This window comes from Halictus rubicundus, chromosome 3 (genome assembly GCF_050948215.1).
Source record: "Halictus rubicundus isolate RS-2024b chromosome 3, iyHalRubi1_principal, whole genome shotgun sequence".
NCBI lineage: Eukaryota > Metazoa > Arthropoda > Insecta > Hymenoptera > Halictidae > Halictus > Halictus rubicundus.
The window spans coordinates 21,734,355-21,759,899 of NC_135151.1; the positions used below are offsets into that span (position 1 = coordinate 21,734,355).

A 25,545-nucleotide genomic window follows, 5' to 3' on the forward strand; every position below is an offset into this window, starting at 1 on the left:
GCGAATAAAATATCAAACTGCCGGTTCGGTCGTGAGAGGGACCTAAAAGTGACAGACGCGAAAGAGAGATAAAAGAGAGAGAGAGAGAGAGATAGAGAAAGAGATGGGAAGAGGGAGAGGGGAAAAATGAGAACGGAGGAATAAATTCTCCAGGGGGATTGATGGTAACGCGTTCGTATAATTAAAATCGCTAGCAAACGCGGGTTCTCGCGGGCACGGAGCGGTAAAATAAATTTTCTGACAGATTAAACCGAGCCGCGGCAGTAATTCTCTCACCGGCCGGGGCAAACAGTGCCACTCGCGATTCCACCACAGGAACACTTGGACTTTTCCTTGGATCCGTGAGCTTTCGGTCCCGGGAAAAAAATTAGGGTGCTCGATAGAGTGCGGAATGCGAGCTGCCGGCACGAAGGATTCGTGATTCGCGCGGTTCCGAATCGATTACGCGAATCTCTTCGGACCGGGTAACGGGTGCTATCGCGGCCGGGTCCGTCCGATTATCTCGGGTCGTTACTATCGCGGCGAGGAGTCGTCCGAGGACTCGATATAACCGCGCATATTTCGATCAGCCGGACGAGCGAGCGTGGCGCGCGGCGCCGTTCGCTGGCTGTCCCTGTGTGTATGTGTGCAATACATGTGTGCTACACGCCGGAATATCTCGCGTAATGACTCGTAATTGCGCGAAGGAGGAGCGAACGTCGTACTGGAACGATTTAAGGAACACCGGGGTCGCCCACCCCTCTACACACCTCCCGGCCGTCTGGCCGGAATGATTAGGTGCACGCGACTTCAAGGATTACCTGGTTGAAGTGTGGTGAGCCGAGAGGATAACGGATAACGGTGGACGACGTATCTGAATACGTCCCGTCTTCGCGGGCAGAGATAGGTTATCGGCATCCACCGAGCATCCACCTGGTATCCCACGTAAATTACAGATCGACCGTGACGTTGTTACCGCGGGCCGACCCTTGTACGCGCCCGAGGAGGATTCACCAAGATTTAATTAAGGGGTACGTGTCAATTCCACCAGACCGCGTCCTACTGTGTTCCGTTCCGTTCTCGCCGTTTCTTTCCCGTTCGGGTCTCGTTCCGCTTTCCACTCTCACCCCTTTCCACCCCTCGTTCATCCAACATCCACCGGTTCTCGCGTCGCGTGTCTGCTCGGGTCGTGATCGCGCATCATTCCACTCAATGCCCGTCGACGATCCGTACGTCTCGTTGAAAAACGTACCGCTCGGTCGACTGTTCTTCTTCCTCACCTTCTTCATCTTCTTCCTCTTCTTCTTCGAGTTGGTTTTCCTTCGCACGTATCTTCTCGTTTCGCTTCGCGCGAGCTCTTCCTCGCACGCGTTTCCGCTAACGAGCCCGATCACCCCCGTCGGATTTCTTTACGACGACGATGACCCTTGATCATCGGAGACAACAGTCTTCTTTTTCAACTTCCTGTCAAGCTGTTTCCGCTTTCACGGATGGCACCGCGGTATATTAGCGTTGTCCGGACGCGGTGATAATCGTTGTTAACGGCGAGGGTTCGGCGGGAGCGCGATAACTAGTTCGACGATGAAACGAGTGTATTCCCGGCACGCGGTCGATGCAATTAATTGCGAGTATAGACACCGCCGTTACCGGCAATTATCGGAATCTAGAACTCATATTCCGTGCCCGGTTCGCTCCACATTTAAATATCGCCGGCCTAACGACGTGCTGGAAAATTCTTGCGGAGACGCCATCGCGAAAACCGCACTGAAAGCTTGCTGATGCCGCTCGAAATTGCCCCCCGGTACGGCGCCGGAATTAATAAGTGTCTCGCGTCGCGCCGCCCTTCAAAAATGCGCTCCGCTCGCGTTCATCCTTTCTGTAATTGGGTTCATTAAACCGGCGGAATTTGCTGGGACCGTCTTCCGCCTTTGCCCTGAACTTTATTAAAATCGATCGGTGTCGATTAATTGGAAAAATGAAATTCTTCGACGATCCAACTTGCGGTGAACTTGTGGCCAACCTGTGGTCAACCTGTGGTCAACTTGCGGTTCGTTTTCGGTTTTCAGATCAACATGGACACGTCGCCGACGCTGAGCATCGGCGGATCCCGAGCCAGGGCGGCCCTTCTGACTACCAGCGGAACCGGAAGCGGAAGCACCGATAGACGCGTCGTGTTTTTAGCGAGCCAACCGGCCGTCGGGAGCACCCACGAGACCAAGACCTGGCCGCACCATTGGTCACCGCACACGGTCAGTCCTGCTGTTATAGTTCTTTCGACGGACCCCACTTTTCTAATCTCTTCGGTACCAACACCAAAAACTTTCGAAACCTGTTGCACTTTCTATGAATCACCGTAGAATCCTTGGTCGTCAAGTAGTTCTCCGTTCGGAGAGAGATTCTCCAGTTTGAAGCAGGCATGGACGCAGAACGCCGTATTATTCAGGGCAGTACGGTTGTTCGGGGTATTTTCCGTTCGGAAGAAGTAAAATATAGTAATGCATGGCCAGTTGTCGGCCAAAAGTTTGCTCGGTATACTAACCGATAAACTGTAACGATATATTACAGTCGCGCCACGGTCTACGTCCTGTTTAGTCGTCTTGATGTAGAGGGTGTTCTACTAACGAAGGAACGTACCGAACACTGACTCACCGATTTCGATGCGAGTTATGCGAGCGGTAGCTCCTGGAAAAATACTTGACACGGAGTATTCGTTTTATTGGCAATCGTCTATGTTTCAAATTTTAACTTGTGGTCAACTTGTGGTCAACTTGTGGTCAACTTGTGGTCAACTTGTGGCCAACTTGTGGCCAACTTGTGGTCAACTTGTGGTCCACTTGTGGCCAACTTTACTGGCAATCGTCTATGTTTCAAATTTTAAACCTTAATTTAAAATTATAAATCTTTAATCTTGAGGATTAAAGAGTGTAAGAATGAAGAAGTCTGTGTTGCCATAACACGACACTGTCACTCAAAATATTGTGAAAATGTAACAACTACCGAACAAGCGATAATAATTTTCTATGTACGAGGTAGAAAATAATCTGATAGAAAATATAAAAAATTGAAAACACTACTATTTCGATTTATATGTAGCATATATTATACATACGCGTTTCCATGCAAAAATTATAAAACTTTCCATGTATTCTTTGGACAAACAATTAATCCTAACCCAAATTAAAAAAATATGTGGTAAAATTGTTCCGAAGAACTGTCTCCAACATCATCAAAATTAATTGGGTTCGATTTATTCCCTCCTAAGCTTGTTGCAAACTAATCTAGGAATTAACTGATGGTATCAGGGTGATGCTTCTTAGGTTTATTGTATAAAGGGATTTGTTATAGTATGCGAATAAAAAATCCGAGACCCACTCCAAACATGTGAAATGTGCGTTCAATATATTTCCCGACGAATTTCAGTGGTTTATTAATTACATTCTTGAACACACCTAGTCGAACACCCTATGTAGAGGCAAATAATCGATACAAATACAAATGAAATTGTCGAGAGTATACGAGATTGTATGAAAGTATTGCATTTGCGTGTGAAAGGGCTCTGACTGTTATTTTGCCCTGGAGATGGTACTCAGAACCACAGCGTGTGGCTATCTTTGCCTTCCTGTAAAAACGTTCTCACGCAGAATTCCGGTATTCTCGACGCACGGTATTATGCAAAAACCTTCATTTCAGAAATAAGAAAGTATTCAGTTCGACCCGAACAGAGGAAAAAGGTTTTTCTCGAAACTAATGGCGTGTACCTATCCTCGTTACATAGTTCCAAGCAAATACCTACGAAATTTATCGTGTTAAGGTGAATGTAGAGTCACTTTGATTCGTATAATAAAACATTTTGTTTAGTAGAGACAATAAAGGCATATAAAAATCAACAAACTACCTCGATTTTTCAAAGATGCAGTGTAACCGGATTTGTTTAGTTTACAGTTCCTTTTATACAATAAAGTTCGAAAGAATGATCTCGATATTATTAGAGGTTCCGCGATGTGAGATTGTAACATATTTAATGGAGCACCCTGTATAATGCAAAGACGTACTCCAGTGGCATTGTTGGTTGTAACAAGTGGTGGAGACAGAAAGCAAAAAAAATCTTTTCAAAAAACGCGACAATTATGAACGTGCTTAATGTACAGGGTGTTCGGCTACAGGTGGGAGAAAATTTGAGGGGTGGTTCTTCAAGACAATATAAGACGAAAATGAAGAATAAAAAAGTTTCGATTTCGGCTTCATTTTTCAGTTATTACAAATTAAAACTGCGCCTAAAATGCGGCAACCTGGCCAACAGAGGTGTACGTTGCTTACGTCATTATGGCGCGCGACAGTCACGTATTAAAGAGAGTCCTCGCTCGCACCCAATCAGGCTTTGACGTCGCACACTTAACCAATAATTGTTGCGAGGCGCGCGGTGTATCTGTCACTTGATACGCCACTGTCGCGCGCCTCCGTGACGTAAGCAACCTCTGTCGGCCGGGTTGCCGCATGTCAGGCGAATTTTTAATCGTTAATAACTTAAAAACGAAGCTGAAATCATAATATTTTTACTCTTCATTTTCGTCTTATATTGTTATGAAAAACCACCCCTTAAATTTTCTCCCACATGTAGTTGAACACCCTGTACAATAATAATGATAAAACACTTTTGTTTCCACTAATTATTGTAGGAGACTTTTACGAACATATTCGTGACACTTTTTTAATGGAAATAAACTTATACGCAATACAGTTGGAATCATATTTACTTGTTTAATTCACGACGCGTTAGAAACTCAATTAACCCCATTGATCAATGAAACGAATGTTTGGATAACAGAATATCTAGCTGCAGTGTTAAATGAAATCGTGACTTGTACCATAAATCGTGTTGCATAGGGGTCGTTTTAGACTGCAACCGTCAATTAACACTGCCAAACTAGAAAAATCAAAGATTCCATAAAATCAAAGCAAGTTATTCAATGAAATAAAAATTGAAAAGATTTAAATGTATGATATTGAGTGGCCCTCCGATTGTCTTGCATTCTATAGATCCTAATCAAATTTGGTACAATGAATATTCAATTTTATATTCGTGAAAATTCTCGATATAAGTCACTCGCGCGGTTCTGGCGAGTGACATTTAGACGAAATCCGTGTTTCTCGCCGAACGTTGCATTCGAAATAAACAGTGCACGCTGGAAATTTAAAAGTCACTATCGGTGGGTAGTTCCAGTGACCTTTAAACGCGAGGCTCGCAGTGACTTATATCGGGAATTCACTGTATTAACGTAAATAATTCCCACGTGTGGGTGGCATGGCAGTCAACGTGTGAAATGAGTAAACGCGATTCAAATTGTGTCATGTTTGGCACCATTTGTTTGGACATTTGGAGATGTCCCGAGCATCGATTCGGATCGGTTCGAGGAGAAAGCTTGTCGTCCATGCCTGCTCGAAAGCCACGATATTTAGATTGAAAGGGAAATTCCGCCTGTTTGAAATTTCCAAATGAACGTAACTTTGCATAGTGAGCTCTCCCCACTGCATCTTTGGCTTGTAGCTCACGTACACGTCGTACACGCGATCCGCCTAAAAGTCCACGCGAGCTCCGGGCAACATCGTCGTCGTCGCCGTGACACGCGGTCCACGCGGAACACGGGCCGAGAGAGTTAAGCGCCGCCGGATCGATATCGTTCTGTCGATGCCAAACGCTGTTCATTCATATTCAGCCGCGCCAGATATTCTTCCGGCGTCACGAAGTAAATTATTTTCCGTTGAACGATGTCGATTCGTTCCGGCGTTGCTCGCAGCCACGAAGATACGCGACCGGGACAGGCGAAATCAGCGAAACTCTGTAAATCCCGATTCCGTAAAATGCTTGAACGCGCGCGACCATCTCGATCCACGCGGATTTTCCGCGAAGCGCAGTCGTGTCCGCGCTCGGTTGCGCTCGGCTGCGCACAGGTCGAAATTAGAACGATTGACCTATCGACACGCTTACACCGGCGCGACCGTAACCCTTCGATTGCGAACGCGGAAATATGCGGTGTGTACGTGTAAGCCGGCTGACACGCCGAGATGGATGCCGGATCCAGTTGCAATTGATGCATGGACGCTGACGCTCGAGATCATATGCGCCGCTGGGAAACAATGAGGTCGTCGTTTGCAAGTGAAATCCTCCTTTTCTACCGTCCCAGCGTCTTCCCGCCATCTTCGTCCCACGATATTTTCGACGTACAGTCGGAAACAACGGGAACGTATAGCAACGTGGGAGGAATCCTTACTTTAACTCTCATTGGCCCCTCAATTTAACAAATCGATTTAACAAACGTCAAATTTTCGATTTAACAAATTTTTCACGTGCAGGGTGATGTTATTCTGCCATTTGTGGAACAATCGATCCGAAACTTTGCGACTTTTACCTTTCCATATGAAATAAATATATTTTGTATTGATTATTTACTACGAAATCTCACAGAATCAAACGAATGCAATTAATGCAATCCAAACTGGAAGGTTATATCATAATAACTACTACTACAACTATTTTTCACCCCATAAACCCTAATAAAATGTATTTCATTCGAGTACAGTGTTTACTCTATATTTGTCACAAATGCCTAGCCGATAAAAGTCCCAGAACTATCCCCACCGCCGCTGGGTAACCCCATGAGGAGCCATGAACCTCTAGAGCTTCCCTGTCCTATAAAGAATAGTATCTCCTGGCCGATATATGTCCTCGGCTGGACCCGTGTTTTGGGCATATATCGAGTAAACATTGTATACAGTGAATTCCCGATATAAGTCACTTGCGAGGTTCTGGCGAGTGACATTTAGACGAAATCTAAATACACAGGAAATACTCTGGAAATACACAGTGCTCGCTGGAAATGTAAAAGTCACTATCCGTGTTGGTGTGGGTAGTTCCAGTGACTTTTAAAAGCGAGGCTCGCAATGACTCATATCGGGAATTCACTGTACCAGGCAAAAAAAATTCTATACCTGTTCAAATTAGTGTCACTCACACGTGACCAACGTGGTAGTCTACGTGTTAATAATGCGAGAATGGAAAAGACAAAGTTTATCATAACAAATGATTTTTGGTAACATTCTCGCACCTTGTTGATCCTAAAAAAATGTTTACTTAATAATTTTGACAATACAAAAATTGTGGTGGTTATTCAGGACCTACGTGGCACTCAAATTTTTAATAAATTATTTATGTACCATTGGAGTAATGGCGTGTAGATAACGTGTTAACATTGACTAAGATCATGAGAAAGTGGGCAGAAAAATCTGTTCAAGAAAATCGGTACGTAAAGATTCGATCCAGCTGTTTGCCATAGACGTAAAGATTTGATCTAGCTGTTTGCCATAGGATTGTCAGAAGCGTGTACCATTCAGAGGATAAAGAATAGGGGTACTGTCCTTAAGGGTTTGGCCACGAAGTGGGGAAAGCGAGGGTGCTTTCGGGTAAGAGGGCTGTGATTGACTGCTCAGCACTTACCCCAGAACCATTGAGGGATAACGTTCTTATTAGCTCAGTCAATTTGCATCAAAACTCGCACGAATTTCTAACATGTACATATTGATATAACTCTTGTCTGGGCTAATAAAATTAGGGATTGAAACGGTTCCGGAAGTGACCGTTTAAAGCTGTTATACGGAAGCAACGTCTTTCGGAATAACTGATCAAATTAACCGGAAATAGTACCTGTTTCGATTACGGTTTATATTTTGGTGTCTACATCAGTTCTAGAGATATTCGATATCCGGTGGTACAACCGGAAAATGAGTAAATTTAGATCGAAGAAGTCCAAAATCTGGGATCAAATTTTGTTATGCGATATTTTTATTTATTTATATTATTCAGTACTATATTATTCGGCTGATACGTCTGACCATGACGTGCCAATTCTACTTGTAAATTCTAACGCACGAGGACACGATTAAATGTGCGAAAGAGCAAAAAAATAATTAAATAAGAAATTAAGGAATATTCCTTAAACAAGGAATTATTTAATAAGATTTAATATATGCAAGTGAGTTATTATACTGCACTTTTATGTTTCATTCTTCATATCACCTACAATATAAAATTACGTAAAAATTGAAAACAAGAAAATTTCTATTTATTGACGTCCCATTCTGAAAAATATATTTTATATAAAAGTGAAAAATATGTAGCTGGATTATTTATTTCAATACTCTGTCAGAAATCAATAAAAATGTTTCGTTTCCTTCTATAATGATTTTGTAAGGAACGTGTACATGCACAGTAAAACGATACAAGAATCCATCCTGGAACCGTCTCAAAATCGATATACACATAGAGGCGGAAAAATAATGACTATGAAACCGATATGCGAATCGGGATAGGAATCGTGACCGAAAGAGATAATAATTGGAAATTTTGGTTTTTGATCAAAGTTATTCGGAATAGAGGTTCTTCATTATCGATTTGTAACAGTACTCAAGCTCTGATTAAATATGTATAAAACTTTCATATTTACAATTTTTTACATACGTTCTTATTTTGACAAAGTTGTCGTGTAACATTTTCACGCGAACATAAATCATTGAAGGAACTATTAAGATGCAGATACATTCGACGTTAGATTGTGAAAATTAGCGTAATCGAATTCAACGATGCAACATAATGAATATTGGGTCTATGGAAAAGACTTTTTTTCAATTTTCTTTTATTCTTATATGTTACCAATCGATATTGAAGTTGATTATTTAGACAAATAAAATACAGTTGTACTAGTTCCAGCTCATTGAAATGATTTTAAAAAGATATAAATGTCTAATTATAATTATAAGTCATTATTAGACAGGGGATCTTTCAGCAAAATAAAAATTTTCTATCTGAATTGCAACAGACTGGAGTGAAATAGAACAATTTTTTTTTATAATATGTTTAATAGGTTGAAAATAATATAACAGTATTTTTAAATTCTTCTAATGTTTCCACAGTTCTAAATTACACCTTTTTTGTCATAAATGCATAAAATCCGCTCTCTAGTCATTATGCATGATCGATTAAAAAAAAAAAAAAAACTAAAGCTATGCGTAAACCTATTGATATTCGAAAAGTAGTAGAAAATGTGCAACGTACAGGAAAAAATAAACGAACATGGCAGACTCTGCACAAGAGTGACGTTTGCCACGAAATGAATTCGGAGTGAACGATGATGAAAATGCGCTTCGGTATCGATTTGAAAATGTACGGGAAATGAAGAGGTGGTATGAAAAAAATGTTACAATTCATTTCCGATATATTTTTGCACCGCCGTAGGTCCGCCCTTTTTTCCGTTCCGCGTCATCGGTTGAACAGGGCGCTGTATCATTTTGTCCTCCCGCCAATGAACTATTTGTATTCCGCCGTAAACGCCGCTCGATATTCATACGGGCCGAGAGGACGGAGTCTACAATCGTTTCTTGTATTTTATTGATAAACGCCGAAACGCTCGAAGGTAGACGTATTTGTTCGGGATGAATAAACCAATATGAATTTTCGCCTAAGTCTACATTGAATTTGACCGTGCCGCGTCGCGGACCTTGGTTACTCGTCGAGACAGTTCCCGCGAAAGGATACGAAGTTCCTGTGCACGTTTGTCTTATTCCAGCCAGCGTTTAATACACGCTGATGCATCTCGATTCGGTTACATCTTATTTGGAAATAACTTCCGCGTCCACCAACCATACGTTTGCTTAGGCATTTCATGCATCGGTATCGCTTCAATTCTCCCGTAGCCACGGCGAATTCAATTAACGACGCGCACGGCGTCCGAATCGATTACTACAAATACGGGGGAGTAAGCAACCTCGATGCTGTTCATATTTTATTATTTGGTAATGCAATGTATAGAATGGAACGGAACTAGCCGGATTTATCTTGCCCGCCATCAGTTCATTACGATATCAAACCGGCGCCCGTTAACAATCTCGCAAAATCAAATCGATTTATTTCATAAAACTGGGAGAACTGCAAAGTCTACGTTCATCACGGTTAGCTATTTTAATATTCTTCGAGTATCGTGCACTCTTCTTTCGTGTATTCTACAGCTGAAAATAAAATTTAAATGCCATGCGACGAGGGAGGGTGTACAGTAAAGTCTTGATCAGAGCCGCACGGAGCTACACGATCTTAGTCAGTTCGCCTGTCCCCTCCACTGGGGGTATACACCGCGAAGAAGCTTTTCAAGGTCATTAGAAGGTCAACTTTGTTTTTTCAAACGGGAACATATATTTTTTATTGTGGGATCTTATTGTACGTAAAACGACCAGCAATTTATCAAAGAATTTGTCAAAGAATTTTACACGATAATATGCCTCGCTCCACTTCTGTTTAAATATCAGCGAAACTAGTGCGCGGACAAAAAAAAGTATCCTACGAAAATTGCTGGTCCTTTTGCGTACAATAAGATCCCACAATAAAAACTATAGGTTTCCAATCGAGAAAACAAGGTTGACCTTCAAGTGACCTTGAAAACGCCATCCAAATAAAAGACTGATACTGTCCCCCTCTTTTCTCCTCGAAATCCTTGGCATATCTTTCATACTTTTCGAGATATTCGTCCGTAAAGTTCTCAAATGTATATATAACCCTGTATATATATATATAATGTATGTATAATGTATATTTATTTAATCGTGGTTCAGGAGTCAATCAAGCACGCACTGAACCAACACAGTAACTATAAAATATATAGAAGTGTAATGGCTTAATCTGTATAGATCCTACATAATCTAAGGGCTTGGGAAACTATACGATGACAAAGACGAACGTTGAAAAATGACCGACGTGGCAGCGAGCGTGTTGAAAAATTGCAAGATCGCGCGAACAGGTCGAGGAATGGGAGCACATTTTCGAAAAGTGCTCGACCAGCTATCGGTTTAATTCGATCGCGTGCGCACGCACCGAGAAGAGATCTTAGATTTCATTGAAATCACTGGCTTGTTGACCGCTTCGGGGACGATCTCGCGATGGAAAACTGATTTCTCGTGCGCCGTGCTCGTGTTCCCTGTTCGGAATGGGGACCCACGAGGGAGATGGAATGATTCGAGCTCACCTTGTCGAGTGTCCTCGGTGGGGAGAAAATGGATGTTATGCGAGAAGATGTTCGATCCCCGACGTGGAAAGGCGGAATCATGCTCGGGCCAAAGAAAGGTCTCGGTAACGAGTGGTTGAGGAAGAGAGAGAGAGAGAGAGAGAGAGAGAAAAGGTCAATCTTGACCGCGTGTGCCTTTTATGACCACGTTTCCTCGTAACTCGACCGCGGTATAGGGTGCCATCAGAAGTCTCTGTTCAACCTGTACAGAAATTTGCATAGTTATTCGCCGCAGAGGATGAGGGTTGTTATAGGTAAGCTCGGAGAATTCCAAAGGCAAAATTACTCGAACCAGATCGTCGCATTCGCCTCCGCCCGTCGGTTCATCCAGCTGCGACCGAGTCGCTTCTCGCGGAAAGTTATAATGGTAAATTCGCAGGGCCGTGGTGTCGTTCGTTTCGAGCGTTCTATTCTTTTCTTTTTTTTTTTTTTTTTTTCACGAACCGCTGTTCATAATTCAGCAAGTCGCGGAACGAGCTGCGGACGGATCACGGTCATCCAATAGCGCGGCGCGATTCATTTTTGTTTCGCGTCACTCGTAAAAACGGATATAAAGATTCGGGATGCATTTTTCCGCGGCCGTCGGACGCCCGTTTATGCGCGTGTTAAAGTATTCACCTGCCGCGCCGCGCGTCGTCGTCGACGTCATCGGATTATTCGTGGCCCGGTACGCGTGCAACGATATTCAGAAATATTTAATTGGAATTAACGATAATGAGCCTGTCGGCGGACCAGTAAAGAAAGACTGGCCGAAAAATTGCCGGGAACGACGGGCTACTGATGGCTGCGCGGCAGGATGGTTGGGTATTATTTACACTGTTAGGCAAACACGAGCATGATAATCAAAGACAAATGTTGTTTGCCGAATACATTACCATGGCAAAGCGCTTTAAAGTGAGCTGTGTAAGCTTGTTTTGCTAATCGGTCATTAACTAGCTAACTGTATGCATTTCTAGCTTACCACACCCACCCACCCCCCCATACGTGACAACATTGGCAGAATCATTAACAAAGTGGGTTACCCTGAGATCGCCGACAACTCATTTCACCGATACGATTTCATCGACATTAACTTTCGTGGACAGTATGTTTTCATCGACATGGTCAGATAGCCGAGAAATATTTTCGTCTACACGGTTTGGCCGACACTATGCTTTCATTGACACGGCCAAATAGTCAACAAATGTTTTCATCGACAGTCTATATTTAGCGACAGAATTAAGTTCATTCGTTCCACTGACATAATCCGCTGCATTTCAAATTACATAAGTCTTGGCTCAAAAAATATTTAACTTGTAATCCTCGTACAGGGTGTGGGCTTGGGGGGGAGGGGCGACGCCCCTAAATAAAAATACTGTCTACGCTCGGTGGTCTGCCATGGGAAAGGGGATGTCATATTTTTGTATATTGTTTTAGGCCATTATCTAGATCTAGAATATGGAATCGAAACAATAATAAGAATAGGTCTGGGTCAGATTTGAAATTGTGGCTGTCGATAAAGTACACATGATACAGCAAAGGTACAAATTGGGAAGTGTAATAACAATTTCTTACGTAGCTATCAGTTCGTGGAAACGAATGAACTCAAACCCAATACGGACAGTGGATGACAACAATTTGTTGACGATGAAGTGGTCGCTAATGACCTAGCCGTTAATGCGACCACTTTAAAATAAACGTCTACAAAAAAGAAAAAAAAAGTTTTGTTGACGATTTGACCGTGTCAATGAAAGCATAGTGTCGGTCAAACCGTGTAGATGAAAATATTTCTCGGCTACCTGACCATGTCGATGAAAACGTACTGTCCACGAAAGTTAATGTCGGTCAAATCGTGTCGACGAAAACGGTGTCGGTGAAATGAGTCGTCGACGATCTCATCCGTAACCCTAACAACGTATACACGCGTTCCATCTTGCGCGCGAGAGAGTTCGTTTGCGTTCCCATCCGAAAATAAATTTCGGTGGCTGCGGCGACGGGGGTCGAATAGTTTTGTCTTTTCAGGAATCGTCCTGCGAACTGTTCGCAGTTTCCATCCGTCTCGACGTCGGTTTCCCTCTTTGTCCCTTTCCCTCCACTGTTCCCGACGTTCCCGTTCCCGTTCCCGTTCCCGTTCCCTTTTTTCCCCGTCCAATGAGGCGATCCACCGCGGACGTCAATGAAAGTTCCGATTCCCACGAGTAAAAATTTCTGAGTTTCCGCCGCGGACACGAAGTTCGCCGCACCGATTTCCCTGTGCTGTAAATCAGGATCGCTCGATGACATTTTTCCACGACCATGTTCGCCCGCTATCTCTATCTCCTCGCCGCTCACCCGGCCGCCCTTTTTTCACCCCCCATCCCCCATCCCCTCATCCGGCCTGCCCCGATTCTACCGGCTCCTCCACGTTCGCGGATATTTTTTCTCTTCCTTTTACAATCCTCTCATATCCTTTTTCTTTTTCTTTTTCTTTTTTTTTTTTCATGACCCTAGGCTCGAGACTTTCTCTCGAACTCGCTCTTCGGGGGCCGCCGCGTTCCGCTCGCCTCTCGTATATCCGCCAACGTCCATTCGTATTCCGCCGGCTGCTATATCTGCCGTATCAACTGTTTTGTCAGTTTTCACTAGGACCGGTCGATGAATGGGACTTCTTCTTAAACTTCTTTCGCCGTTTCTCCTTCGTTAAAATTATCGGCAACGGCCCGTGCTGCCTCGACCGGCAGCCGCTAATGCAAGAATAATAATTCCGTTTCGTTATGGATCCGACGTGGATCGTTGCTGTGCCCCCTCCCCGAATATTCTCGTTGCCATTAACGAAATCCAACGTCATTTTCTCCCTATAGCTCTCGCGCAACGACGGCGTTTCTTTTCAGAGCAACTCGAAACACTTTCACGAATGAAATCTTCCACCCTCCCCTTGCTCTTCTTGAAAGTTTTCTGTTCTTTGGATATGAGAAAAAATATCCCCGGGAAATTCCGAGCGTCCTAGAAATTTTGAGTCCTGGATAGAGATTTTCCTCTACGCTTACGTAGCGTTCTCATCAGGAATTACATATTGTTGTGTTTTCGATAGAAGAAGTTGTCAATGTAAAATATTTACCAGTCGACTGCAAAAATGTTACGTGCGATGCTAAGGGTCTTGGTCTGATTGAAGTACCAGGGATTATCAAGTTTTGGTAATTGGATTATTAATCCTTAGCCCTGGAATGGCGACTGTAAGGAGTCACTAAAAGTTGCTGTATCGTTATTTAAAATATTGGTTACATTATTAAATTTGTTTGTATTTAATAAATTACTAAATATTTTAGTGTTGTACTTAGAAACTTGTTTCTACTTGGAATAATTACACACAATCTGTGATTAAATGGGACACTCTTTCCTCTGTTATCAAGTGTTTTATATTTGACAGAATCATTTTATATTTGATGGAATTTTATATTTGAAGTGAATTAGGAATAATACAAATCTCTGTTGAAGTGCTTGGAATATCGTGTTTTATCGTCGTTTAAAAATTTCTCAAAATTAAGTACATTATACCATGTTGCTCAAAAATGATAATTACAAAAAAATAACAAACGATTTATACATAAAATCGTCTAATTTTTAAAATTTAACTTTGTACACTCCATGCCCCATGCACACGGTTCGATCAACGGAAAAGTCTGCGTCCAAGGCTAGTAAGATTGCAGCTATGTTACCTAATGCAGAAACAATGTAACTCTGCGCCGTATGTAATTGTGTACAGGTGGGTCTCGATTAATGTGAGTAATAAATCTTAGAAATTGTTTCCACTATTCGAATTCGCACTATTCGAATACTTGAGAGTTGGTTCTAATTTAAAGAAAATATACAAGAAAAATGTTTAACGTATTAATAAATATTGAATTACAATAGCTTAAATCAAGAGAAATTTTTTCGATAGTTCGGTGCAACGAACGATTAGAATTGTTGCCCCGAACGATTAGAAAATCTAAGCGGGCAGCCACGTCTAAATCGAGCTGATCGTTTGTTGCCCTGAGCTCTTCAAATATGCATACTATTTTTTAACGTGATTCTGGTTCTTGTAATTGGTGCAGACAATTCTCATTTTGCTTGAAACTCCATAATCTATTCATGATATTTCGGTACTGTAGACTCAGACATACCGACAACTATCGTCCCATTTTCAATAACATCGAATATTTATTCTTTGTTTCATATTTATAGTTTCGCCATTTGACTGTTTTGCCATATTAACAAAACTATTGTGTACAATCGCTATATACACACTGAAGTTCTTAAAACGAATTAAAATTTACTGATAAGGGACGCAAATCAAAATACGCAAATTGTCTTCGTAATTGTTGATTTTAGGGAAAAATTGTTTCGCACAAACCTTATTCAAGCTTATTTTAAGTGGAGCATCTGACGAAGTTGGGACATTTGCTATCAGTAGACAGCAGATGTTTATGCAAAATAAAAATGTTCCGCCTGAATTGCAACAAACCGGAGTGAAATAAAAATTTTTTTCTTAATATGTTTAATAGGTTGAAAATAACATAACAGTATTTTTAAACTCTTCTGTTTTTACTGTTTTAAACTACACCTACTCATTTTTGTCATAAATGCATAAAATCCGCTGTCTAGCTATCAGTATTAATTTCCACGAGATTTTCGTTCATCCGCATCCTTTTTAAAAAACAAGTTCAGAGACCGTTTAAGCAAAACCAAATGACTAAATATTTCCACAATTGTACCGCATAAAACCAAACTCGCGAACCCCGTATTAATTAAATTTCCTTGAACTGACCTATCACTTTATAATTCGCACTAACTCGAATACAGTGAATTCTCGATATATGTCAACAACACAGGTCTTGTATCGTCCAGGTGGCATACCCGAGTTATGTTTACACTCCTCGGCGTCCGAGGCCTCTCGATTTTCATGGCCCCTCACGGGGTATACTCCTCCGTAGTGGGGATAATTCCGCGACATTTATCATCCAAGCCTTGGCGACATATATAGGAAAATGACTGTACCGCGCTATTCGAACTAGCATTAATCGAGACCTACCGGTACTCGACTAGATCGATCAGCCGCGATTTCAGGGGCGTTGATATATCGGTACCGATTTATTCGGATCTCGATCGAAGGAAAGGCGATGTCTTCGGTACAATGCTGCTTCAAGTGGCGTGGGTACACGAAGTTCGGGGTTGACAAGGAGACCAAGGGACAAGGGTTCTGAATTAGTGCCACTTGAGTACGACTCGATGAGATTGATGATCGGCCGCGAGTCGATCCTCTCTCCCCCCCCCCCTCCCCTCACCCCTCCTGCCTCGTCGGGACTCTCTTCTAAATGGCGAAGGAAATCGACGTTTCGCGTTGGATCGGACGTCACGGGTTTATTGAGCCTTTTAGAGACGGTGCAATTGGCCGTTTCATATCTGCCGATCAAAGGGGACGACATTTCGGATATTATACACGGATCCCGAGACAGGGCACAATATATTTGTTTTGTCAAACAGTCGTTTCGCAGTCGTTCGAAACATCCTGATCGAAGCGGCGCGGCCTGCTCGAAATATCTGCGGCGCGTTCCCGGATCGCGGGTTCAGTGGACGTGTCGACAGGGGTGGCTCGTACGGGGAGAACCCGGAAATTATATACCGATAACAATAGCGCGCGGGCCACCCTCTTTTTCTCGGCCGGTAATAAACCGGTAGCATTATTATCGCAGCACGTTCCCGGCGAAGCATCTACTCGTCTTCCGTATCTCACCCCCCGGCTCCATCTCTCGCCGAATGGGCATCTCTTCATACGCGTCTTATTGATCCTTTTACCGCGCGTCGAATAATATCGTCGTAAGGCAGGCGACTCGCGAAACTGCCATACTTCACCGCGGCAAGTTTAGAGATACTGGAGGGAAGACGTACACCGGCGATGTTTATGCGAGGACGCACGAAATTAACGCGTCCCACGGAATATATTGCGTCGTCGTCGACTCGTCCCCGTTGCCTATTCCCCTCTCTCCCCCCCCCTTCGGACCGCAATATATCGATGTCTCCTCCCACCCCCTCCCCCCGCAGGATATCACTATGGTATCAGAAGACCGAGTCCGCCGAACCGTGCCAGTCGGATCTATATTTTTACCTTTACATCTATAAGAGCCGTGCAAGCAGGATAGCTTTTTCGAATAAAACGGCAACTTCTTGAAGAGCAGTCTCGAAATGGAATTCTTCGCCGTCCGAGAATACAACGGGGAACCAACCACCCCTTCGTCCCTCCCACCCCCCTCCCCCCACACGCTCGGACGGCAAGGATCCAGCTGGTAGAATGAGTCGGCTTTGGCCCCCTCGCCCCGCCAGCACCCCCGGCGAAGCAAATTGAAAATGGGAATTGGTCCTTTGAAGTTCGAGCAACGACCCGTCCATAATCTTCTTAATAACTTTCCCTCGCTCTCTTCGTGCTCTCTCGTTCTCCAAGGATCACCGTGACTCAGCCCCGGGACCGTCTCTTTCTCGGAGATTGCTCCGGCTACATGCTCTTTTTGGGAACGCAAGCTCCCCGCGCGCTACCGTCGGATGCTAGTCGAACAGTCGAGATACACCCACCGTAACCGTAACCTTTCCGCCGTGGAAATTCTGATTCGACCTTCCGCGAAAGCACGGATTCTCGCCGGGCTTTGGGTTTCGCTAGAAAGAGACGTTACCTGCGACCGCGTTCACGCGCGGCGATGTTTTTCTTCCGAGGAGGGCTTCCCCCGACTCGTTTAACCGGTTAACTGCGGAGTTTGATTTGAAAAATCCCTCACGGCGCGGAATTGAAATCAAGCGATGAGGAATATACACGTCGAACGCGGGCCGAATGCCGCTATTATTACGAAAAAGCGAAATGAGAAAGAATAACGTTTTTATTGGAGATGATATTAACATTTCATTAACGCGTTCACTGCACCGCAATAGAGTTTTCGATTGACGTGTATACAGTGAATTACCGATATAAGTCACTTGCCCGGTTCTGGCGAGTGACATTTAGACGAAATCTAAATACACAGGAAATACTCTGGAAATACACAGTGCAAGCAGGAAATGTAAAAGTCACTATCTGTCGTGGTGTAGGTAGTCCCAGTGACTTTTAAACGCGAGGCTCGCAGTGACTTACATCGGGAATTCACTGTACGCGTCAAACGCGTTTAACTGGTTGAGCGGTAAGGTAGAGTGACCAGGTTACCGACAATATTAGGCGACAAATGGTTTTACGCGCATCAACTTTTCGTCCTTACATTACTTTATAAAAATAAGAGGAATGTGTCCATTCAAGTTTTTACCCATTTTTTAAATGATATGTACCTAAAGAAATGAATTTGTTGAGTAATTCCACGTGGATGGATTTTCACAATCTGAATAATCGTAAATTAAAAATGTTACCCATCATTTTGACGGGTCCCGTAAACCTAGTGTTAAAGATGACTTTTTTCCTTTAACCCTTTGCACTCGAGTGGTGACTCTGAAGCACCACTAGAAATTATTGTGGCATTATTTCAAAGAAATTACAAAATATTTGTTACATTACAGTATTTAATAGATTACTAAACATTTAAATATTATATGTAGAAATCGGATCGGTGTCGTGCGAATAACATGAAAATATTGCAAAACGGAAGAAACATTTAGTTGTAGATTGAAAATAGCGCCGAGTGCAAAGGGTTAATACGAATTTGAACAGGAAAGTACTACATCGGTACTCTTAAGTGTTCGGTAAAATTAAGCCGGGATCGAAATAAATTGGCTGGCAAGGCGATATAACGGGGTATCCGTGGACAACCGATTAGAAAGCAATTCTATATCCAAAAATGAGCTGAAAAGAAAGAAAAAAAATTTTTTTGTTTTTGTTTTCGAGAAAAACGAAATTCAAGATCCGTCAGGTTGAAAATGGTTTCATTGGTTCAATTTTGCTCCTCACTGTACACAGAGTGAGGCATTTAAAACAGGCTGGGTTGCTATTGGTGATAAATTACTGTCATATAAATATTTATTGCTGATTATTTTTTTTTTTTTTTGTTAGATTTTTCTGGTGAAAAAATTGTGTCAGTCGAAGTTGATTGGATTCGATGTATGGGACAAGCTCGTGTTTATCATGTTTTTGCAAGTGAACGCGTAGAGGACATGTGAAGGTCAACTCAGAGTAAAATAGTTTCCATTGCAGTTCGCAGTTTCCATTACCTTCGCTGACCTTGAACGACCTTGAGTCGTAGGTCACTGTATGCACCTTAGAATGTCCTATCAGATGGTACATAGAAAAATGTATCGTTCGATTAAAAAAAAGAGAGTCGAAGTTAAAAAATATGACAAATACAAAGCCAAAATACAAAATTTCAACTTAGCCAAACTCGCTCACAAAAAACGAATAGTTCGTTCAGATTTACAATTTGGATGGCACTCGCAACTTTCGCGACTAACAATTAAACGAAAGTCGATCGCCGCGTCGAAGATATTAATATAATCTTGAACACAGAAGAAGTTCTAGACGAGTGCAATTCACTATTCGACTGGGTCCCGCGCTAGAATTCCGCAGGAGAACAAAGGATCTAATTAACATCTATTTAATTAATTTCCCTGACGGGAATTATTCGTATAATTTTCTGAGGTATTTATTAAATGAGAAACTCGCATAAACGTCAAGGAGGGAGGCAAGCAGCGCGTTAAGTGCGACAAACGCTTCAAAGTGATTTATTAATGGTTGTAACGTGCGTACCATCAAAGCCGGGCCCTGCGAAACCCTGTCGCCGTCCTCTTCGTCCCTCTTCAGGACTATTCCACCCATAGCGTGTACTCGGACGAGCACGCTCGCGGGCGCGCGCGCGCGCTCTCACCCGGTACACTCGAAGGAAGCATTTTTTAACGAGCGCAACATTTTCTTTTTTACCGCCTTGCTAACGACTCGCCGGTACCGGGGAGAAATTAAAAACGATTTTACCTAAGAAACGGTTTTTTACTGTTGCCCGGTGGGAGAGGTAAAGCGCGCCGCGAGGAAATAATGCAAGGGCGAGGGAAAGAAAGTAACCTAGTTCTCGAATCCGTTTCTTTTCTCCCGTAGCCTTGCGTGCTCGACATATTCGACGAAGTTTACCCACTCCCACGCCCCCCTAATCGTGGAATCATCTCTCGCGACGAGAAATTAGGCTCCCCCTAATGGTTTAATTCACGAGACTGCGCCCGGGGTCGTTTCTCGGGGGGTTTTTTTTTTTCTTCTATCCATCGACCATATATTTTGTTCGATCAAACGTCAGGGACCGGAGCACCGTTGCGTCTCCATGGAGTTCCTCGCCTCGGGACCTCCGGTCGATTCTTTTTCCTCCTGGCTCCGTCACGAAAAACTCGGCTGGCGCATATACGCGTCCTACTCTCTCCTTCTCTATTTTCATCCTTCGCCCCACCCCCCCCCGCCCCTCCTCCCCCGATGCCGCGACAATAATAAAGTATCCGGGCGAAGCGAAGCCTGGAAAATAGGCATCGTAAACCGAATTCATCGCTCGGCGAGGCCGCGCGGCACGGGGCTTGTCGTTAACACAGCGGCCTATTACGACCCACGGCCATCTTTTTGTATGCACACGTCGTATGCACCCCCCCCCCCCCCCGGCGCGGACCCCGCAGCTTTCAGGCGACTTCGTGCCGCGATACTTATTTCAAATTCCTGTCGCCGAAATGTGTCAGAAAACGATCTGTCTTGCACCTGTTCGGAATAAGTGAAAGATCTCGGCTGCGTGTCCCGTTGCGACCACAGCAGTTTTTGCATTGTTAGGGTCGCGTTGCAGTTGGTGTATTTTTGAACACGAGCCTGTTAGTAATTTTAACGCTAAATGATTTTTGGTAGTACAGTGAATTTTCGATATAAGTCAGTGCGAGCCTCGCGTTTAACGGTCACTGGTACTACCCACACCACCACGGATAGTGACTTTTAGTGCACTGTGTAGTTCAAATGCAACGTTCGGCGACAACCACAGATTTCGTCTAAATGTCACTCGCCAGAACCACGCAAGTGACTTATATCGAAAATTCACTGTATTACATTTAATTCGAATCGTCCCCCGCCAAACAATACCACATAAAACTTCTTTTGTTTCGTTTATTATTTTGTTTACTAGGGAGACTGACCAAAGTTTAAAATATTTTCTATTGTAATAATATTGGAAACTACTTTCTTCTTCAACTGCGAGAATCTAGAACTATAAAGTTTGTTCTTCCGTTAATAATTTTAATAGATTCGGTATTACACATTCTTAAATTCTTTAATCTTCTTGCCATTTTAAATTCTGCTAATTGTCATAAGTGCATTGTCATACTGTTTTTTAAAAGGTGGTTGTACAGTTTAGAAAACTAATGGAGAATTGTTAATTTTATTCCTGCTTTTTCACTACCCTATCACATGTGGAATTCAAGCGAAAACGTTTCTGCCTTATTTTTGTCATAAAAAAAAAATGCAAAAGGAAATTTTTCGTTGGTTTAAAAGAAGATCGGAATTTTGCAGAAAGATCTGCTTCGTGTACTTGCAGATTCACCTAGACAAATGTATAAATTAGTTCGGTTGCGCGTGTACGTGTGTGTGTGTGCGCGCAGCTTACTTCGGAAATAAAGAACAGCTGTATCGATTTCGATAAAATTTTCACTGTCGGATAGCTTATACTTCTGGGAGTAACGTGGGCTATATTTTATCCCGCTTAGTTATTACGGAAGCGAGCAGTGATGCTAAAAGTGAAGTAAATCGAAGAAGAACGACCATCTGAAAGCCTTTTATTGCATTCCCCAAAGGTATATCAAAATCATATACGAAAGAATGGTTAGCGCTAAAGTAGGTTACAGAATGAGCATATTTATGTTCGGGTTTCCAGTAAAATGTCTTTCGAACCATTTTTCCAAATAAACCAACTTGTATTGCATTGTCCTCGTTATGTTATATTTCCGTATGTATTTAATATGTCAACTACATATATGAGACATGGTCCTATTAATGACAGTGTTCTCAATACACGATTTTTAATAATATAGAATGTTGTCGACATGGTATTACATCCGGAAAGAGTCTGTATGAATAATTAAATAAAAAATGGAGAATTCTCGATGAATTTTCAAATTCAATTTTCTTGGAAACGAAGTTTCGGGCATCAGAGTATTACAGTGAATTCTCGATATTAGTCACTTGCGCGGTTCTGGCGAGTGACATTTAGACGAAATCTAAGTTGCATTTGAAATACACAGTGCACGGTGGAAATGTAAAAGTCACTATCCGTGGTGGTGTTGGTAGTCCCAGTGACCTATAAACGCGAGGTTCGCAGTGACTTATATGGGGAATTCACTGTATTGTAAATTTTCAATTTGCCCATACAGATTCACCCTCGTATAATCTATCGACTCGATAATTTTAATTAGAGTGGGATCAAACCAAAAATGTGGTACACAGTGAAATTACGTCGTTATTTTTGTACTTTTCAAACAAATTTTCCAAGTTTATGTAAACAATAGAGACGTGACGAAAAATAGCGAATTCTATTATTGATTTCCTGAGCACCGGCAGGTCGGGTCGCCGCGATAGTTGCAAATAAAATTTTAGTGGCGTTACTCGTTTCACCTAAATTAGCTTGAATGTCTCGTTCCATAAACAAAAAAAAAAAAGAAAACACTCCCGAGATATTGCTACCTGAACAAGCAAATTATGGTACGCCCTAAGCTACCTGACAAGAACCAAGGGTTGAATTATGTTATGTGACTTTCTTTTGAGCTTCCCAAAAATAGAACTTCCCCGAGCAGGCCGATGAAATATTTACAAGTTGTAAGAACCTATTATAAGTAAGAGTTATAAGAACCTTTATAAGTTGTAAGAGCGAAGTTATAAGACGCCTAACGTGCTTGTTAAAATTTCTATTTCAACGTTGCCTGATCGTCGAATACGCTAATGTCTTCTTTGCTGCTTGGACGCGCACAGTATTTGACCCGAGAAACCGGATAAAACTATAGTGAAGTTCGCTTAATCTTCCAGTTCCCATATTAATTATTATATCCCCATAAAATATTGTGCATGGCGTTTCTTGAAATCTTGACGCAGAACATTATAGTCGAAGAATTGATAGTTCTTTTTAGGCAACATTTTCTCTATATTTCGTAAGAGATTCGGTAACATTTTCTAACTATTATAATTGGGCTGAGGATGCTTATGCAATTTTCAAATTTTGGAGAACAATTTTAGGATAGTGGAAACAAATAAAATCTAATTCTTAGGGATAGTAGCCTTTGTAGGTCTGGAATAAATAAAAATAGTACTCAATTTTGTGGAATTTTATATTGTAAAAATTTTTGACAATTTTCAGAAGCCATAAATGCATAAAAATCCGCAGTCTAATTATACTTAATCCACATGAAAATATAGTCGAAGAATTGATACCTTTTTCCAGGCAACATTTTCTCAATATTTCGAAGAGATTCGGTAACAGTTAGTAACATTTTCTAACTATTATAATTAGACTGCGGATCTTTACGAAATTCTCAATTTTTGCAGGCAAATTTTAGGAAAGCGGAAACAAATAAAATCTAATTTTTAGCTGTAGTAGCCTCTGCAGATCTGGAATCAATAAAAACAGTACAAAATTCTGTGGAATTTTATATTGTAAAAATTTTTAACAATTTTCAGAAGCCATAAATGCATAAAGATCTGCAGTCTAATTATACTTAATCCAAGCGTTGGTAGCGAGAGTGCGAGGTTATGTTCGCAAACGTGTTGAACGTGTTGAGATATTTCGGACGAGGGTTAAGGATCGGTATAAATATTCTTCGCGACAAAATCGGCCAGCGGAAACAATGCATTGGCATTTAGCTGTTGCTATCGCGCCTCGGCGTGTACACGACGTACCTGTGTATTGTTATTTCGGCGGCTGTTAATCTTCGTTACGGCGTGCCTGAAAATTCATTAGCAAGGGGCAGCGGCGCGGGTTGTTTTCGGCAATTATGCTCGAATACAGCGGCAAGCATCTCAAAATACATATATATATATACATATATATACATATACATATATATAGTTATTTTGCGAATAACTGAGCACGCGTGGCACAGCCTCTGGCGTGGAACACTATGCTCGGAGGAAGAACGACAGGCCGAACGTCTGCCGTTCGGTATCGCGGTCGGGCAGGTACGAGCGAATCGTTAATTTCATTTAGCGCGAACCACGAATTCGATTTGCGTCCCTGCCTGACAATGGAAATGATCGCCGACACCTCGACATTGGCTCCCATCGAATCGGTTCTGCTTTCCATCCCGCGTTTGTCTGAAGCCCTCGCGTTTCCGATATTCGTAAAATTGTTCGCGAACGCTGCGGGACAGTATACCCCCGATGGCCAAACATATCAATCGTTTGCATAATGGACGGGCAAGTCGGCCAGGATACCAAACCGTGATTGCTTTCATTAAGCACTGCGTAAAGATCTGACACTCGCATGCCCCCAGCCCTATAATCATACCGTTTCCCCGCGCACTTTAATGCGGGATGAAATTCAACGTCGCGTCGATCACTCCCACAGCCGTTCTTTCTTCCAATCGTTACGGAACCGTCATTAGAGAGCTGATTTAGTTTGACGTTGCCTGGCAGCGGTCGTTTCAAATTATAACGATTGGTAATATTGCCGGGAGAACACGGTAATTATTTACGAACGTTTAACGTCGGTGCAACCGAGCACCAACGATGACTGGTTTATTGTATTCCTTTTTTACGAATAATGTAACTCCGTTGTTCTGTAATAATTTTGGTTAAACAGAATCGGAATGGAAACGCTGAACGTGATTAACATGTATCGTTCCCAGAGATTCTTACAAAATCAGAGGGAACTAGGGGAAATTAATGAAAGGGCAATTAAATCTTTAATATTTAATATTTTTTATTTTTTTCCGGGTAATTTAATTAATGAAAGCGAAACTAGAAATTTTAAACTTTTGAATTCTAAAGATCTGAATAAAATTCGGTTTATCTGGATATGTCACAGTAAAAATGAATGTCTAAACCTAGTCAAAAATCACTGTCACTCATATGTGACTGACATGGCAGTTAACGTGTTTTACGAATTTTAAGAATTTTCCTAGTTCAATTTTTAAAAGAACCTACTAAAAGTTACACTCACTATTTTCTTCGCAATTCCCGGCAATTGCGATGTTCTAAAAATTTTCTTCACACCTCACGTAGTAAACTAATTCTTCCTTATGTCATTTTTTTGCCTGTAAGGTCATCCGAAGGTCACGGTATGCTAGGTCGTCGAATGCGTCTCGATACGGGCTACAATATTAAGTCAAACGTACAAAGGGCCATTCAAAAAATGAAGGTGACCTTGACAATACTAAAAAAATAATTCTTTTCGAACTTTTTTCTTATTGCAAGGTATAGCCAAACGCAAACTGATCAACTTTTGTTGAAAATATTCGTTTGTCAGGTTATCCGAAGTGCTTGAAAAATCGTGAAAAGTGTTACGTGGGA

At 42.3% G+C, this 25,545-nt stretch overlaps 1 protein-coding gene across 1 annotated transcript in view; it reads left to right on the top strand.

Annotated features, from left to right (window-relative positions):
• The first annotated feature begins 354 nt into the window (after positions 1 to 354).
• Positions 355 to 25,545, top strand: part of Scgdelta (sarcoglycan delta) — a 429,272-nt gene continuing 404,081 nt past the window's right edge. Inside the window, exons 1-2 of the mRNA XM_076785990.1 lie at positions 355 to 1,010; positions 2,046 to 2,228. Of these exons, the coding sequence (XP_076642105.1) occupies positions 2,052 to 2,228 (177 nt within the window). The 5' untranslated portion in view covers positions 355 to 1,010; positions 2,046 to 2,051. The remainder of the gene's footprint in view (positions 1,011 to 2,045; positions 2,229 to 25,545) is intronic.